This window comes from Syngnathoides biaculeatus, chromosome 12, assembly GCF_019802595.1.
Source record: "Syngnathoides biaculeatus isolate LvHL_M chromosome 12, ASM1980259v1, whole genome shotgun sequence".
NCBI lineage: Eukaryota > Metazoa > Chordata > Actinopteri > Syngnathiformes > Syngnathidae > Syngnathoides > Syngnathoides biaculeatus.
The window spans coordinates 17,752,838-17,767,194 of NC_084651.1; the positions used below are offsets into that span (position 1 = coordinate 17,752,838).

Genomic DNA, 14,357 nt, shown 5'->3' on the forward strand with positions numbered 1-14,357 from the left:
CTTCAAATACTTGGGGTAAACAATACAGAGCAAACGAGAGTGTGGTAAGGAAGTGAAGAAACAGGTCCAAGCGGGGTGGAACAGTTGGCGGAAGGGGCCTGGTGTTCGATGTGACAGAAGAGTGTCCGCCAGGATGAAGGGCAAAGTTTATAAAACAGTGGTGAGGCCGGCCATGATGTACAGACTAGAGATGGTTGCACTGAAGAAACAACAGGAAGCAGAACTTGAGGTAGCAAAAATGAAGATGCTGAGGTTCTCGCTTGGTGTGAACAAGTTGGATAGGATTAGAAATTAGGTCATTAGAGGGACATCCAAAGTTGGATGTTTTGGAGGCAAGGTGAGAGAGAGCAGACTTTGATGGTTTGGACATGTCCAGAGGCGAGAGAGTGAGTATATTGGTAGAAGGATGCTGAAGATGGAGCTCCCAGGCAAAAGAGCGAGAGAAAGACCAAAGAGAAGGTTTATGGATGTGGTGAGAGAACACATGAGGTCCGTGAGTGTTAAGAGAGGAGAATGCACGAGATGGGCTTGAATGGAAAAAGATGACACGCTGTGGCGACCCCTAACGGGACAAGCCGAAAGAAAAAGTTCTGCAGACTAGCAGTCCCTCTCAAGTGGTTAACAACATCAGTGACACTACAAATGAAAAAGATCTGATGTGTGTGTGCAGGACAGTCTATTGTGATAACGATGACGTCATTGGGCTGTGACTATAAAAATTGCCCAAACGTGTAGCATCACTTTAAATGTGCAAACAAAGTGGGTACCTAAATGAAAATGGTTTTGTAAAAAATGTACAAAGAACATGGCAAAATAAGTGTTATGTATATTTCATAGTATTTGTATGATAACTGTTGGATTACAATTTGTTGCCTTGTTTCATTTTAAAACACAAGGAACTAGAACAAGGAAAATAAAAAAAAAAGAACTCTTACAAATGTTGGTGACCACATTTTAATGATCAACAAACTTGGGATCAAATTCAACCATAGTGCAACTTCCTCAATGCCAAAGTCATGTACTTGTACAATTTATGTTTTCAACAATCTAATCAAATGGTACTACTGATCTACACATGTTAGTAAGAGCACAACACAGAGTGGTGATCTTGTCAATTGTTGGAATACAATCTGTACTGCAATGCAGATACTCAATTGGAAGAGTATTTTGTAAAATCTTGAATTTATTTCTAACAAGTCCAATTACTCTTTCTACATGAATTCTTGTACGGGCGATCTTTCGAGTAGTTTCAATATCAACAGGAGATAGTTGGCTCTTCCCTTGAGTAAATGCTGGGATTTCCACCTCTGCACAGAACAAGCCTCCACTTTCTCTGTCAAAACCCCTGCCTGTGACTATAACGTCACCTGGAAGCAGTTTACTTAGAAGTCCACAATTCTCTGTGATATATTTATCTGAAGTCGTTCCACCCCACGCCTTCGACAGAAATGACACAGCTCCTTGTGGTGTGATACCAATCAAGTATTTCACCGTATTGTGATGCTTGTAATGAGACCATGTTTCAGCACGTGCTAAAAGATTTGAGGGTCTTTCAATAAAAATGTCAAAACAATCAATAATAACAGAAACCTTAACACCAAAATACTGTTGGAATTCCATAGGCATTGCCATCTGGAGTGCTTCTCTTTCCGGCCATAGTATAAATAACTTCAATTTAACATACAGAATATGAATCACATCAAGGAAGATTTTAGATACACAGCTTTTTGAAACTTTAAAGCGGTAGGCCAAATCTTGCATCCCAAGATTAAGCCTGAGTTTCATCAAAACAAGCATCACTTTTTCAAATTTAGTAATTCCAGAATTGGCTCTTTCTGGAACATAGTCTTTCACAAAGTTGTAGATTGTCATCAGGGTGTGGTAATCCAGTCCTGTGTAATATTTAACTGTATCATTGTCATCTTTAAGATTATCAGGGGAGAAGATACCTTTCTTTAATCGTTCTTTTAGTTCATGGTTTTCACTGATTAGTCTTTGGATTTCAGTTCTCATCATAGCAACCAGAGGCACTTCCGGTTCATTGTCAGGTGTGTTAACATTTCCACTATCATTCTGTACTTCACCTTCCAGCTGGACAGGATGTGTTCTTTCCGTAACATCTGGACTGCTTTTCTGTAAATCCAGAAGTGCTTCTGTCGCTTGAAACCTCTTTCTCTTATGCTCCCGGTCTCTACAACGATTATATCGCTTCATGGCAGACTGAGATTTCAGTGTTGAATCAGTAGGTGACTGATGCGCAGTTCCCATCTTGAGAGAGGGCGCCCAGTCTGGATGAGTAACCTCATACAAATCAGCTTTACGACCTACAAATCAATTGAAATATTCAGTACAAATACACATCAATTTGCTAATGCAAAACATAATTATGAATATTACTCAACTCTGTATTTATTTCTGTCACATTAAGCATAAAAATTTCAGACTACGTTGTGTGTTAAAGCCCGACGAAGCTTCTAATTTATTGAACCATTTTCTCTGGTTGGCAACTTAAAATGTTCTTTTTAATTGCTTTCTTTAGATCCATTGGATCTAGGCAAGTTCTCAGGGCACCTGTTCTCTTCTGCAAGACAAGTGAGCTTACGCATTCCGTTGGGTCATTGACTTTTTCGACCACTTCTAATTTATCCATGCGCACCAGATTCTTTTTCAGGTTTTCTCGCGGTGCAAATGGAATTTTTATGAAAGGATGCACAACAGGAGGCACACTTCTATCCACATGTATATTATGTAGACCAGGTAGACATCCAAGTCCTTTGAAACAGTCTTTATATTCCTCCATGAGTGAATACTGAACAGTTGCATTGTTTGACAATCTCACTACAAACACTCTTTTGACAAGATTGAGCTTTACGCAAACACAGAGACCCAGGATCGGTTGTACACTCATATCCACAATCAATAGTTGTGCTCTTATCTTTCCAGTTTTGTGTTTGAAAGTTGGAATAAAACCTTCTCTGGCAGGAACTCTTTCTCCAGTATAACCATTCACTTTTGTCACATTTTATTTTTCCTTTGTTCTTACACACTTATGTAACGTTAAATCCAGTTTATCTCATTATTCTCTCTCTCAGTGCGTTGTCTATTGTGCCACAAACAATTCTCTCACTAGTGAATTTCTCAGAGTGTCAAAATCACATGTTTTGCTCAGTGTGTAAAAAAAAAAAAAAAAAAAACTTGTACCTCTCAAAGGTCATATTTTGTCTTGGTACAAAGTATTCCTCAAACTTTGCCATTAGCTGTGCCAGAGTCAAATTAGTTCCATCAAGTTGAAAACTGACTATAAAACTTTTCCAGTTAGCTGCATGGCACAAGGTGGATTTATCCTATCCATGCTCATAGGTGAGCTAAGTTACCTGAACTACACAGCTTTTTCTTTTGTTGAAAATTGACAAGTTTCCAATTACGCCAACTTGTGTGTCACAGAGGTCAGACAACACAGGTGGTAGATGGAGTGTGAAGTTTTTTTCTATCGTTAATGTATCCGATTGGTCTAAGGACAGTGCTGACGTTATTTGAAACCTATCCATTCGGGAACTGGATCCTTTTTTCCCCGCCGTCCTCCGCTTAATTTTTTAGCAGTTTGTGGCCGTCACACACCGCAGCGAACTTTTTTCTTTTTACCCAGTCTTCCTTTCACCTTTGCTAATACGTCTCACTCACGCCACCGGAGACTCTTCTCTTTACTGTCTCTCTCTCTTTCTCGTGGGTCCCCCCCGTGGCAAACTTTCCGTCCGAAGCTGCTCACGGCCACTCCTGACACCATGTGTTGTCTTGGTGTCTTACATAACAAATAGACGAGACGTATTTCAAGGACTCCAATATTTTACTCACAAGTTGCCGACAGTGTACCGTTCACACTTCGGACGACTTCCGTATCCTCTATATCCTGCTACTGATCATGCCGGGTAATGTAGTTGTTATTATTTCAACGCTATAACATCACAGAAGTTACTTCGATCATCTGAAGAGGTTCACATCAGTACATTTATTCCCCGGTAGAGAGAAGATAATGTAGCCTACGTCCAAAATATGGCAGCTCTACAACTTCCAACCATACTCCAAGCTTACAAACCGCATAACGGAATACTACTCCCTAATTCAAAATACGTTACCCGTTAGGAAATGATCCGAGCAAACTTTATAGTGTCTCTTTGTTGGATCAGGAGTAAATCCAGCTCGGTTGATCCTCGACAACCATAGCTTCCGTCTTTCCTTCGACAACCGCTCAGTTTTACTTCCCTGGTTGACAATGACTTTTGGAATATCAAAATACTTCCTCTTTGTTTGCCCAGATTTAGCGCGGTTCGTACAGCCCCAAACTACGCACGTGTGGCCCATATTACCGGATGTAACACAGGACGGCGGACAAGGGAATCCTGGGACTGTGGTGGCGGCGTCATCGGAAATGTATGTAATTCAAGCGACACTTGGACTGACACATTCAATATGGCGGACGCACTGACGTATGCCAGCCAAGTCCCAATACGCTTGTTCGGAAATTCATATACAAACGGAGCGGCCCCCCTCTCTCTGAACACACCACTCACCCAACGCAGTGACAGAGTCAGATAGAATTTGCAAACGTACCCAAAACGAGCACAAGAAGGAGTCAGACAACGTGAAGGCGTCATTCTGCTGCGCGGAACGACCCCGCCCCGTATCCCGCGCGCGCGGTGTCCTCAAAGATCGTGTAGGATGATGAATACTGAACTAAAACACGTACTACAACACTAAACCTAGTGTCAGTCAGGCAAATTAGAGCAATTATACCAAATTAGCGAACCCACTTATACTGTAGTAGCATCAATCATATATCAAATATATGTATATATGAACAAAAGCAAGAGGGCCCCAGTTTCCTGTTCTCGCTGCTTGCACAACTTCCGCTTTCCGGCTTGAGTGATTTGTAAACACAAGAGTTTGAACAGCATGGCGGATAAACCTTAGCTGGTAGTTATCGAACTTGAACCCAAAGCTGCGGAGCGTCATGGCGGGAGTCATCCGAAGGCTCGACGAGACGGTAGTCAACCGGATAGCTGCGGGAGAGGTTATCCAGCGCCCTGCTAACGCTGTGAAAGAAATGATCGAAAATTGGTAACTGGCGCAAATATAAGACGGCAGCAAAAAAAAAAAAAAAAAAAAGTTTCTAAGTCCCTCTCTAAAGAACTGTCGTGTGTTCAAACGTTGCAGTCTGGATGCGAAGTCAACGAACATCCAGGTGACGGTTAAAGACGGCGGGCTGAAGCTGCTCCAGATTCAGGACAACGGCACCGGCATCCGGGTAGGCGTCACCATTTTCCCCCAAATGTATTTCCAAAGATGCCGTTGACAGGAACATTTCGCCATTTTTTGGGAACAGCCCAAGCAGTCTATGCATAAAAAGTAAAAAAAAAAAAACCAAGTTCAGAAATTAAATTAGGTGTAAGAATGTGAAGTCTCAGGAAAAAAAAAAACAAAATATTGAACAACCCAACTGGTATTAATTGAATACTTTTTACAAAGCATTTGTTGGCAATGACAGCTTCAAGATGTCTCCTGAGAGGAGTTAACTAATCGCACGCATTGCGCTTTTGTGATGTGCCCATTCCGGGACATGAGCAGTCTTCAAATCGTTGAAAAAAAAAACCAATAATAACAATAATAATAATAGACCTGCTAATTAGGGATGTCCTGATCTAATCACGTGACTGAAAAATAGCAATCGATCACCTGCTTTTCAGCCTAACAAGATGTGTTTTTTATTCATTTTCTGACATTCAAAATGCCACAAAGTGGCAAAATAACCAAGGTACACAGTAATAATTTTATATTAAATACTGCAACATTTTGGCATATATATATTTTTAAGGGTATAATAGAAGTGACTGAAAAAGATGCAAACTTTGCGTTCCAAATATTATAGCCTTTGCAGGATCTCACATTTTCACATTCATTTTGTTAGTGTCTCTTGTCACACAAAACTCAAGAGGCTAATGCAGTCGTCACCCAAATGTTTACGTGGAGCGCTGACCGCTCCCTACAAGGCTCTGAGCAAGGCATCTTTCTTTGTGATGCAGAGAGAAGACATGGAAATAGTTTGTGAGCGTTTTACCACAAGCAAGCTGCAGACATTCGAGGACCTCTCCGCCATCGCAACTTATGGCTTCAGAGGAGAAGTAAGTGCTGACACTAAATATTACAATGCATAAAAATAAAACGGTCTGTTTGCAGGCCCTTGCCAGTATAAGCCACATTGCCCATGTAACCATAACGACAAAGACAGTGGATGGCAAATGCGCTTATAGGTATGGTCTCATGTAAAACTGGTTTCCCAATGCGGGGAATGGATGATGATGATGATGATGATCATGATGACTTCTTTTTCTGATATCTTGCAGAGGCAGCTACAGCGACGGTAAACTGAAAGGCCCTCTAAAACCCTGTGCTGGAAACCAGGGAACACAAATACTGGTGAGTTGCGCACTACTACTTCCTTCCATTTCAAATCAGACTAAATCGCTCGTGCTGCAGGTCAGTCAGGGTCACCCAAATTATTCCATTTTGTTAGATACTTGGGTCAAACGTTTCTGGTAACCTTCCACAAGCTTCTGACTGGACTCTGCTCGAATCCTGGCCCATTCGTCCTGGCAGAACTGGTGTAACTGAGTCAAGTTTGTCCGTTGTCTTGGTTGCACATGCCTTTTCAGATCTGCCCAAGTCAGGACTCCAAGTCAGACCCTTTGTGATGGCCTCTCCAAGACATTAAACTTTGTTATTCTCAAGCTACTTTGGAACCATTTTTGGTCACTGTCAATATGGAAGACCCATTTGCGTTTCCTGGCTGATGTCTTGAGATGTTGCCTTAATATCTCCACGTGATGTTCTTTCTTCATGATGCCGTGTATTTTATGAAGAGCTCCAGTTCCTGCTGCAGCAAAACATCCCCAAAACATGATGCTGCCACTTCCATGCTTTACAGTTAGTGTAGTGTTCTCAGGATTTTTTCCTCCACATGTCACATTGGTCATTACAGCTGCTTTCGCTTCATCAGACCACAGGACATGTCTCCAGAAGTTGCGATCTTTGTCTTGGTGTCCTTTTGCAAACTGTAATCAGTCTTTTTTTTCACGTTTCTTTACTAGTATTGGCTTCAATATTGGTGAGTGGCTTTTCAGCCCATTTTGGTGTGGGACTGTTTTCACTGCTAATAATGACACGTTCTTACCATGTTCATCCAGCATCTTCACTTGGTCATTAGCTTTTTGTCTGGGGTTGATATACACATTTCGGAGCATAAATATGCTCATATCTGGAACACAGAGTCCATCCATTTCATAAGCAGTGTCAGAAGCTCGTGGAAGGTTACCCAAAATGTTTGACACAAGCCATGCAGTTAAACGGAAATTCTACTCGAAATTCAAGAAATGTGCCATAATTCCCGGCCTACAGAGTACCTGGTTATAAGCCTCATCCAGTACATTTGTAAAGGAAATACCATTGGTACATACATAGGCCGCAGCCGTGTAAAAGCCACAAGTGCCTCATTGAAACTGACATTGAAACATAAGATATTTACAAAGAAAAACGGTACAGAGACAGTTTAACGCTAGCGCTGCCACGCTAACGGTAACGCTAGCCCCGCAGTGCTAACGATAGCGGTGCCGCGCTAACAGGGCCGGTTAAAAAAAAAAAAGCATACTGGTAAAAATCACTGAGATGCGGCAGTAACACGCTAGCACAGCACTAACAGTGCCGGACCGGTAAAAGTCTCCCTCGGCACATATATTTTCCGCTCGAGGCCGTTACAAAAAAAATGCACAAATTCGCCGCATCACCACATAAGCCGCAGGGTTGAAAGCGTGTGATAAAAGTTGCGTCTTGTAGGCCAGAAATTACGATATGTAAACTTTTGACCTTGAAGAAAATAATCTAAAATACTCTTAAGAAATTCTCTCTCATTATTGTGGCATTTGACAAAATTAAATAATTGTGATGATCCCGACTGATGAGAAACAGGAGAAGGTTCATCTGATCTGACTTCAGACAGTGAGATAAAAACGTGAAATGTGTTTTTGCACAGCGTATGTAAACTTCTGGTTTCAAGTGTACCTAATATTGTGCTGTCTGGGTACGAGTGGGCCGATAATTAGTTGCCTCGGTGCACAGGCAGAGGATCTCTTCTACAACGTGTCCACCAGGAGGAAAGCTTTAAAAAGCCCCAGCGACGAGTACGCCAGGATCGTAGAGGTGGTCAGCAGGTGCTGTCGTGACCACTGTTCGTCCAATCAGACTTATTGTACTCCTTTTTTTTATGTATTCAACTATTTTGCTTTGTAGGTATGCCATACACAATTCTGGGAAAAGCTTCTCTGTCAAGAAGGTGAGAGAACAATTCGGTACTAAGGAAATGGAATGGCTAAAAGTTTTCTCTTCATAACTCTTTGCTCTTGCTGTCCACTTCCAGCAAGGAGAGACGGTAGCAGATGTGAGGACTTTACCCAACGCGTCAGTGGTGGATAACATTCGAGGAATCTTCGGCAATGCAGTCAGCAGGTAATCGTCAAGTGAGGAAGGAAACGCCCCCCGCCCCTCCCGACGGCTGCCATTTATCACCACGCTGCTGAAATTTGGGGACGTTCCCAGGGAGCTGATGGAGGTCTGCAGTGAGGACCACATGCTCGGCTTTAAGATGAAGGGCTACATCTCTAACGCAAACTACTCCGTCAAGAAATGCATCATGGTCCTCTTCATCAACCGTAAGTACTACACGCACACACACACACAAAAAGTGCCGTCTACTTATGAAATAATTATTGGGATTAAATGGCGCTTGTGATCTTTCAGACCGTCTGGTGGAGTCGAGTGCGCTGAAAAAAGCAGTGGAGACAGTTTATGCAGCGTACCTTCCCAAGAACACACACCCGTTCCTATATCTCAGGTATGTTGTACATATTTGTCATAATGTAATACACTTCCCAGGTGACGTAATAAATGTCTCTGACATTGTTCGGTCCAAATAGTCAAAGGGTAAATAATTACAGCACACTTAAAGCCCAACTGCCATGCGTATAAACATTCTAAAATAGATATTGTAATGAAAAATACATATAACATTATTCACTTCGATGTCGTAGAGTGCATCATCCATGCGCAAAGTTGAGGAAGTCTCATTCGCCATTCAAGTGGTCGCCATATTGGCTGCATCCCATGTCCGTAACGTCACCCCAGACGTTCGCCATTGAAAGCACGCTGTGCCCCCTACTATGTGAGATGAACATGCCCCTTCCGACACGGAAGCTCTTTTCGTAGAAGAGAACATCTCACAACCAAGTGAAGTGACCAGGGCAATATTACCCTTTCGTTTCGAATCTTATTTAGATGATATGCGGATGACGGCTAAACCACCTCCCATCCCAATCCACCTATGCGATGCCGCCGCCTGCGAGCAACAGCAACGTCGCGGCCAAACCCCCTACCTGTCCAATCCACCTCCACGTGGCGGTGATCAAAACAACGCCGTCACCCCGGCCGAAGCCGTGTTGACAAGGCCAGTGGCAATCCACAAGGTTCTGCGTAGGCCGTCCTTCAGCGGCTGGTGCACGGAAGCCTTGCAATGCGCACATCGACACATTTAGCACCCCTGACCTAGGGATTACACCCCCCTACCCCACGCCCCAACTATTGTTTTTTTTCATAGCTGTATACACACCTACCTGTCATGTGGAATCTATGAAGCTCTCATCCTTTGACATGTGCAATCCATTTTTACGACAAACCTGGTCTTTTGGAAAAGTATGAAGAGTGAATCCATCCTCCCGAGTGTTCGAGCAATATCCAGCAATACAACAAGCCGTCATTTTGGCTAACACAAAGGAACAATGAGCTGTCTTCCTGCAGGTAAAACTAATAGAAACAAACGAGTCCACTTGAGGGCGGGCCTGTCATGCACGTCATTTCCTGCTTCTTCTCGAAAACAATGTCGGCTGCCGTTTTTTCATTAATAATATACTAAAAATCATGCATTTCATGACAGTGGCACTTTAACATCTGAGCAGTAGTGGAGCTACACCATGCAATGAAAAGCGTGTGACGAACATTTACATATATGTATATTCATATGTATATTGTATATTGTATGTATATGTATATTTAGCAATATTTGCACTTTTTCAAAAGCAGCGAGCAACAAATAGTCTTTTTGAGGGGTTTATTTGAAAATTCTGACATCTCTGAGCTGTTGGGGAGATGTTTATCTCTCCACAATGACGCTTGTGCGAAACCTCCACGGGCCAAAAATCGAATTTGTGATTTTTGTGTATTGTCTTGATTTGGGGATGTTGTCACTCCCGTTTAATGACTTTTAACTGTGATTGGTTGATTCTGAACACAGCCACATCTCAGTCATAACAGGGTGTGCACACTTATGGAACCACATTATCAGAGATTTGTAACCCCCCCCCCCCTTTTCTATAGGATGTATCTATTTATTGTTATTTTTCCATCGACCACTTGATTGTACCAGTTACAGGTCACATAAATAATGGAAAATGATATAAAGATATCAGAAAAGCTGACATTTGAAGTGGAGCGTGTCAACTTTTTATATTCACCGCACGTGAATGATTTCCACCATGTATTTGTTTGACTTGCTCTCCGCAGTTTAGAGATCGCCCCTCAGAACGTGGACGTGAACGTTCACCCCACGAAGCATGAGGTGCATTTCCTGCACGAGGATGGCATCATCGAGAGCGTTCAGAAGCACATTGAGGGAAAACTGCTGGGATCCAATTCCTCACGCACATACTTCACTCAGGTAGTACTGGATGGGCCGGACCGGGCGGGACCTTTAAGACCCTCCACATCCTGGCTCGGATGACTGGCTGGGATATACGTGACAACATCAGGTTGACGCTTGACTTGCGTGTCGTTTTTGCAGACTTTGCTGCCCGGGCTGTCTGCGTGCGGTGCAGCTGAGGTCAAGTCAAGCAGCGGCACATCCGAGTCTGCCGAGCGCGTCTACGCTCATCAGATGGTGAGGACCGACTGTCGTGCTCAGAAGCTGGACGCTTTCCTTCAGTCAAAGGAGAAGCCGCTTCTCGAGGCCGGACCCGCCGGGCCGAGCGGCGCCGATTCCGAGGCCAAAACCGCCGAGCCGGATGACGTTGACATGGTGGTGGCCCTGAACCAGATGGAGACGGAGCTGTCGAAAACCGAGGAGAGAAACGAAAAAGTGGCTGAGGTCCAAAGGTGACTCCTGTTGTGTTACATGAGTCTTGGGTTTTTGAGATTTAAAAAGGGAAAGGGATTCAAATTGGAAGAGGAACACATATTGAATAATAATGGTTAGACTAGAGATGTAAAACCGTCAAACTTTGTTGTTAATGCAAGTGTGGTTGTTTGTCAATATGTGCCCTACGAGTGGTTGGTGACCAGTCCAGGGTGTCTCCCCCATTACTCAAAGTCAGCTGGGATCCATTTTACTAGTACCATAATCAGGACGCCCTATAAAAAAAAAAGGATGCATGACGTTTAACATTGCTCTGCGAGTGTGTAGGGTTGGATATAATGTTGAGTTGCCCTCTACTGCCACCAACTGGTGTGAATAATTTCTGCATGAAGCTAAAGAAATGCACTTTTGTTATGCCAGGAAACGTCCCAGGAAAGAGCAGCAGCCGGAGACGGAAGACGGACGGGACCAGGACCCGACGGCCGCAGACACGCCCAAGAGACGAGTCATCAAACTGAACAGCATCAAAGAGTTGAGAGGCGAGATTAGCGACGGTGCACACAAAGGTACAAGATGGCGACAGTGAACCGCCCCCTCATTCGTGTTTCGGTATTCGCGAATTGCTCCTTTTGATGTACCTTAAGGTCTTCAGGAGATGTTGCAGAACCACACATTTGTGGGCTGCGTCAACCCTCAGTGGACTCTGATCCAGCATCACACCAAACTTTACCTGCTCAACACGACAACACTCAGGTCTCTCTCGCTTTCACAGCTTACAAACATTAAATAAAAAAAAAAAAAAAAGAAAAAACTTTGAGTTAACTTGTTGTTGTCGTCGTTCTTGCCCCAGCCAGGAGCTCTTCTACCAAATCCTCATCTATGACTTTGGGAACTTTGGTGTACTCAGACTATCTGTAAGTAGAAAATTGACCTCACTGTGACAACGTTATGGTTATTATTATTTTAATGGGGCTGTGCGGGATTCTAGACACCGGCTCCCATTTACGAGCTGGCCATGTTGGCTCTGGACTCTGAGGAGAGTGGCTGGACTGAGGAGGATGGACCCAAAGAAGGCCTGGCTCAGTACATTGTGGACTTCTTGAAGAACAAAGCAGAAATGCTAGAGGATTATTTTTCCATGGAGATCGATCAGGTTGCTGTCGATTTACTTTACCCCGGGTTTGTTGTGACATACACGTGCCTTGACAACCGTTCTGCACCGCAGGAGGGCAATTTGAAAGGACTGCCCTTGTTGCTTGACCAGTACACACCCGTCATGGAAGGTCTGCCCATGTTTATCCTCCGGCTAGCAACTGAGGTAGGTGATGTCCTAGAAGAGGATTTTCCAACATTTACTGAGCCATGACACATATTTTACATTAGAGAAAGTCTCACGCCACCACAAAATGTTACAAAAAGTGCATAGACAGAGATATGATGATATCGCAATTTACTTAATTTCACCTCGCGCACATGATATCTCACGGGACACTCGATTCGTTGCCCTCGGTGATGCTCCTGGCACACCTTCAGCCTTTTGCTTGGCATCACGCAGGTGAACTGGGACCATGAAAAAGAATGCTTCCGAGACTTCAGCAGAGAGTGCAGCATGTTCTACTCCATAAGGAAGCAATACATCCTCGAGGCCAAACCCAGAGAGGAGCAGGTCAGAGGACACGAGATGTTTGCCTACACGTGTCGCTTAAAGGCCGTCATTGATTTGTGTTTTTTGTTGTTGTTGTTGTTGGTCATGTCAGGATGAAGTCCTGAACTCGTGGCGTTGGAACGTTGAGCACATCCTGTGCAAGGCTTTCCGCTCGCTCATCAGTCCTCCCAATCACATCAGTGAGGACGGCACAGTGCTGCAGATTGCCAATTTACCGGATCTCTACAAAGTGTTTGAGAGGTGTTAGATGACCAGTTTCTCTCGAAGCCAGCAACCTCGCATGCTGCTCCTTTTTTACTTTGTGTAGTTCATGTTGTCATAAATCTCCTTTGTGCATTTTTGCATCAAGCGTCTGGAGATAATTTTCAAGCAAACATGATGGAAAGATGTTTTAACATTTATTCGCCATCCAGCTTCATCGTACTTGGTTTCCTTATTAAGAAAATTCACCACTCAAGTAAAAAGACTAGATTTACTAGGAGTCCCCCCCCCCCCCCCCCCCCCACACACACTATTAATACAAAGTTTGGCCTACTAGGATACATTTAAACCTTACCGTTAAGCCTCTGTGCTGCACTAGTAACACTACTAGGACCCATTGATAGCTATGTATCACACACCAGTAATCCATGGACCCTACAAGTAACACCAAAATGTCCAGTAGTAGTTTAGCCTCATTAGTAATCGTATAGTAGTTCTACAAGTGTTTGGAAATGTCACACAGTAGTGGTGAAAGAGTTACTTTTGAGATTACTGCAGGTATTACTAGTGTGCTGAATTGCCTTATTAGAGAGGACAGAGAGACAACAGGCTGTGTGTGGTCTGTTGAAACAAAAGTGCAAGTGTTTGGCCAGAATGACCAAGGTTACATGTGAAGGAAAAAGATGGAAGCTTGTAGATCTGAGAACACAATACCAACTGTGAAGCATGGAGGTGGCAGCATCATGTTGTACATGGATATATTAAGGCAACATCTCGGGAAGCTAAAACTGGGGCGCAAATGGGTCTTTTAAACGGGGAATGACCCCTAAAGCATACTGCCAAAATGGTTTAAACGTGGCTCAAGGATAACAAAGTCAATGTCTTGGAATGGACCTTACGAAGCCCTGATATGAATTCCATCGAAAATGTGTGGGCCGGTCTGAAGAGGCGTGTGCGAGCAAGGCAACTGCCAAACCTGACTCAGGTCCACCAGTTCTGTCAGGAGGAACAGGTCAGGATTCTAGCAGAGTACAGTCAGAAGCTCGTGGAAGGTTACCTGAAATGTTTGACACAAGGCATGCACTTCAAGGAAAATGTTACACTGTACTAAGTGAATGTATGTAAAATTCTGGCCTCAAGGAAAATATGAAATTCTCTTTAAGAAACTGTCTCTCATTATTCTAGCATTTCACAAAAAAAAATCATTTTGGTAATTCTAACTGCCCTGAAACGGGAGAGGTTTGGTCTGATTTGACTTCAGAC

At 43.4% G+C, this 14,357-nt stretch overlaps 2 protein-coding genes across 4 annotated transcripts; one reads left to right on the forward strand and one right to left on the reverse strand.

The window, feature by feature from the left end:
- Positions 1 to 938: 938 nt before the first annotated feature.
- Positions 939 to 4,275, reverse strand: LOC133509373 (uncharacterized). Its single transcript, XM_061836243.1, has 2 exons — positions 4,134 to 4,275; positions 939 to 2,324 (listed from the first exon to the last, which is right to left on the reverse strand). The coding sequence occupies exon 2, from the start codon at positions 2,266 to 2,268 to the stop codon at positions 1,048 to 1,050; it is 1,221 nt and encodes a 406-aa protein (XP_061692227.1). The 5' UTR covers positions 2,269 to 2,324; positions 4,134 to 4,275; the 3' UTR covers positions 939 to 1,047.
- On the forward strand, positions 3,666 to 14,260 carry mlh1 (mutL homolog 1, colon cancer, nonpolyposis type 2 (E. coli)). 3 transcript variants are annotated; one of them, XM_061836236.1, is made up of 20 exons: positions 3,666 to 3,926; positions 4,314 to 4,428; positions 5,212 to 5,302; positions 6,078 to 6,176; positions 6,232 to 6,305; positions 6,399 to 6,471; positions 8,167 to 8,258; positions 8,338 to 8,380; positions 8,465 to 8,553; positions 8,644 to 8,756; positions 8,845 to 8,938; positions 10,660 to 10,813; positions 10,937 to 11,247; positions 11,648 to 11,793; positions 11,872 to 11,980; positions 12,078 to 12,141; positions 12,216 to 12,380; positions 12,453 to 12,545; positions 12,783 to 12,893; positions 12,985 to 14,260. In XM_061836236.1, exons 1-20 carry the CDS (start codon positions 3,920 to 3,922, stop codon positions 13,138 to 13,140), a joined length of 2,199 nt encoding a protein of 732 aa, XP_061692220.1. In that variant the 5' UTR covers positions 3,666 to 3,919; the 3' UTR covers positions 13,141 to 14,260. The 3 variants fall into 3 exon arrangements, with proteins under 3 accessions (XP_061692220.1, XP_061692219.1, XP_061692221.1); XM_061836235.1 differs by lacking the exon at positions 3,666 to 3,926 and having other exon boundaries at positions 4,269 to 4,428; XM_061836237.1 differs by lacking the exons at positions 3,666 to 3,926; positions 4,314 to 4,428 and adding an exon at positions 4,964 to 5,115.
- Positions 14,261 to 14,357: the final 97 nt, after the last annotated feature.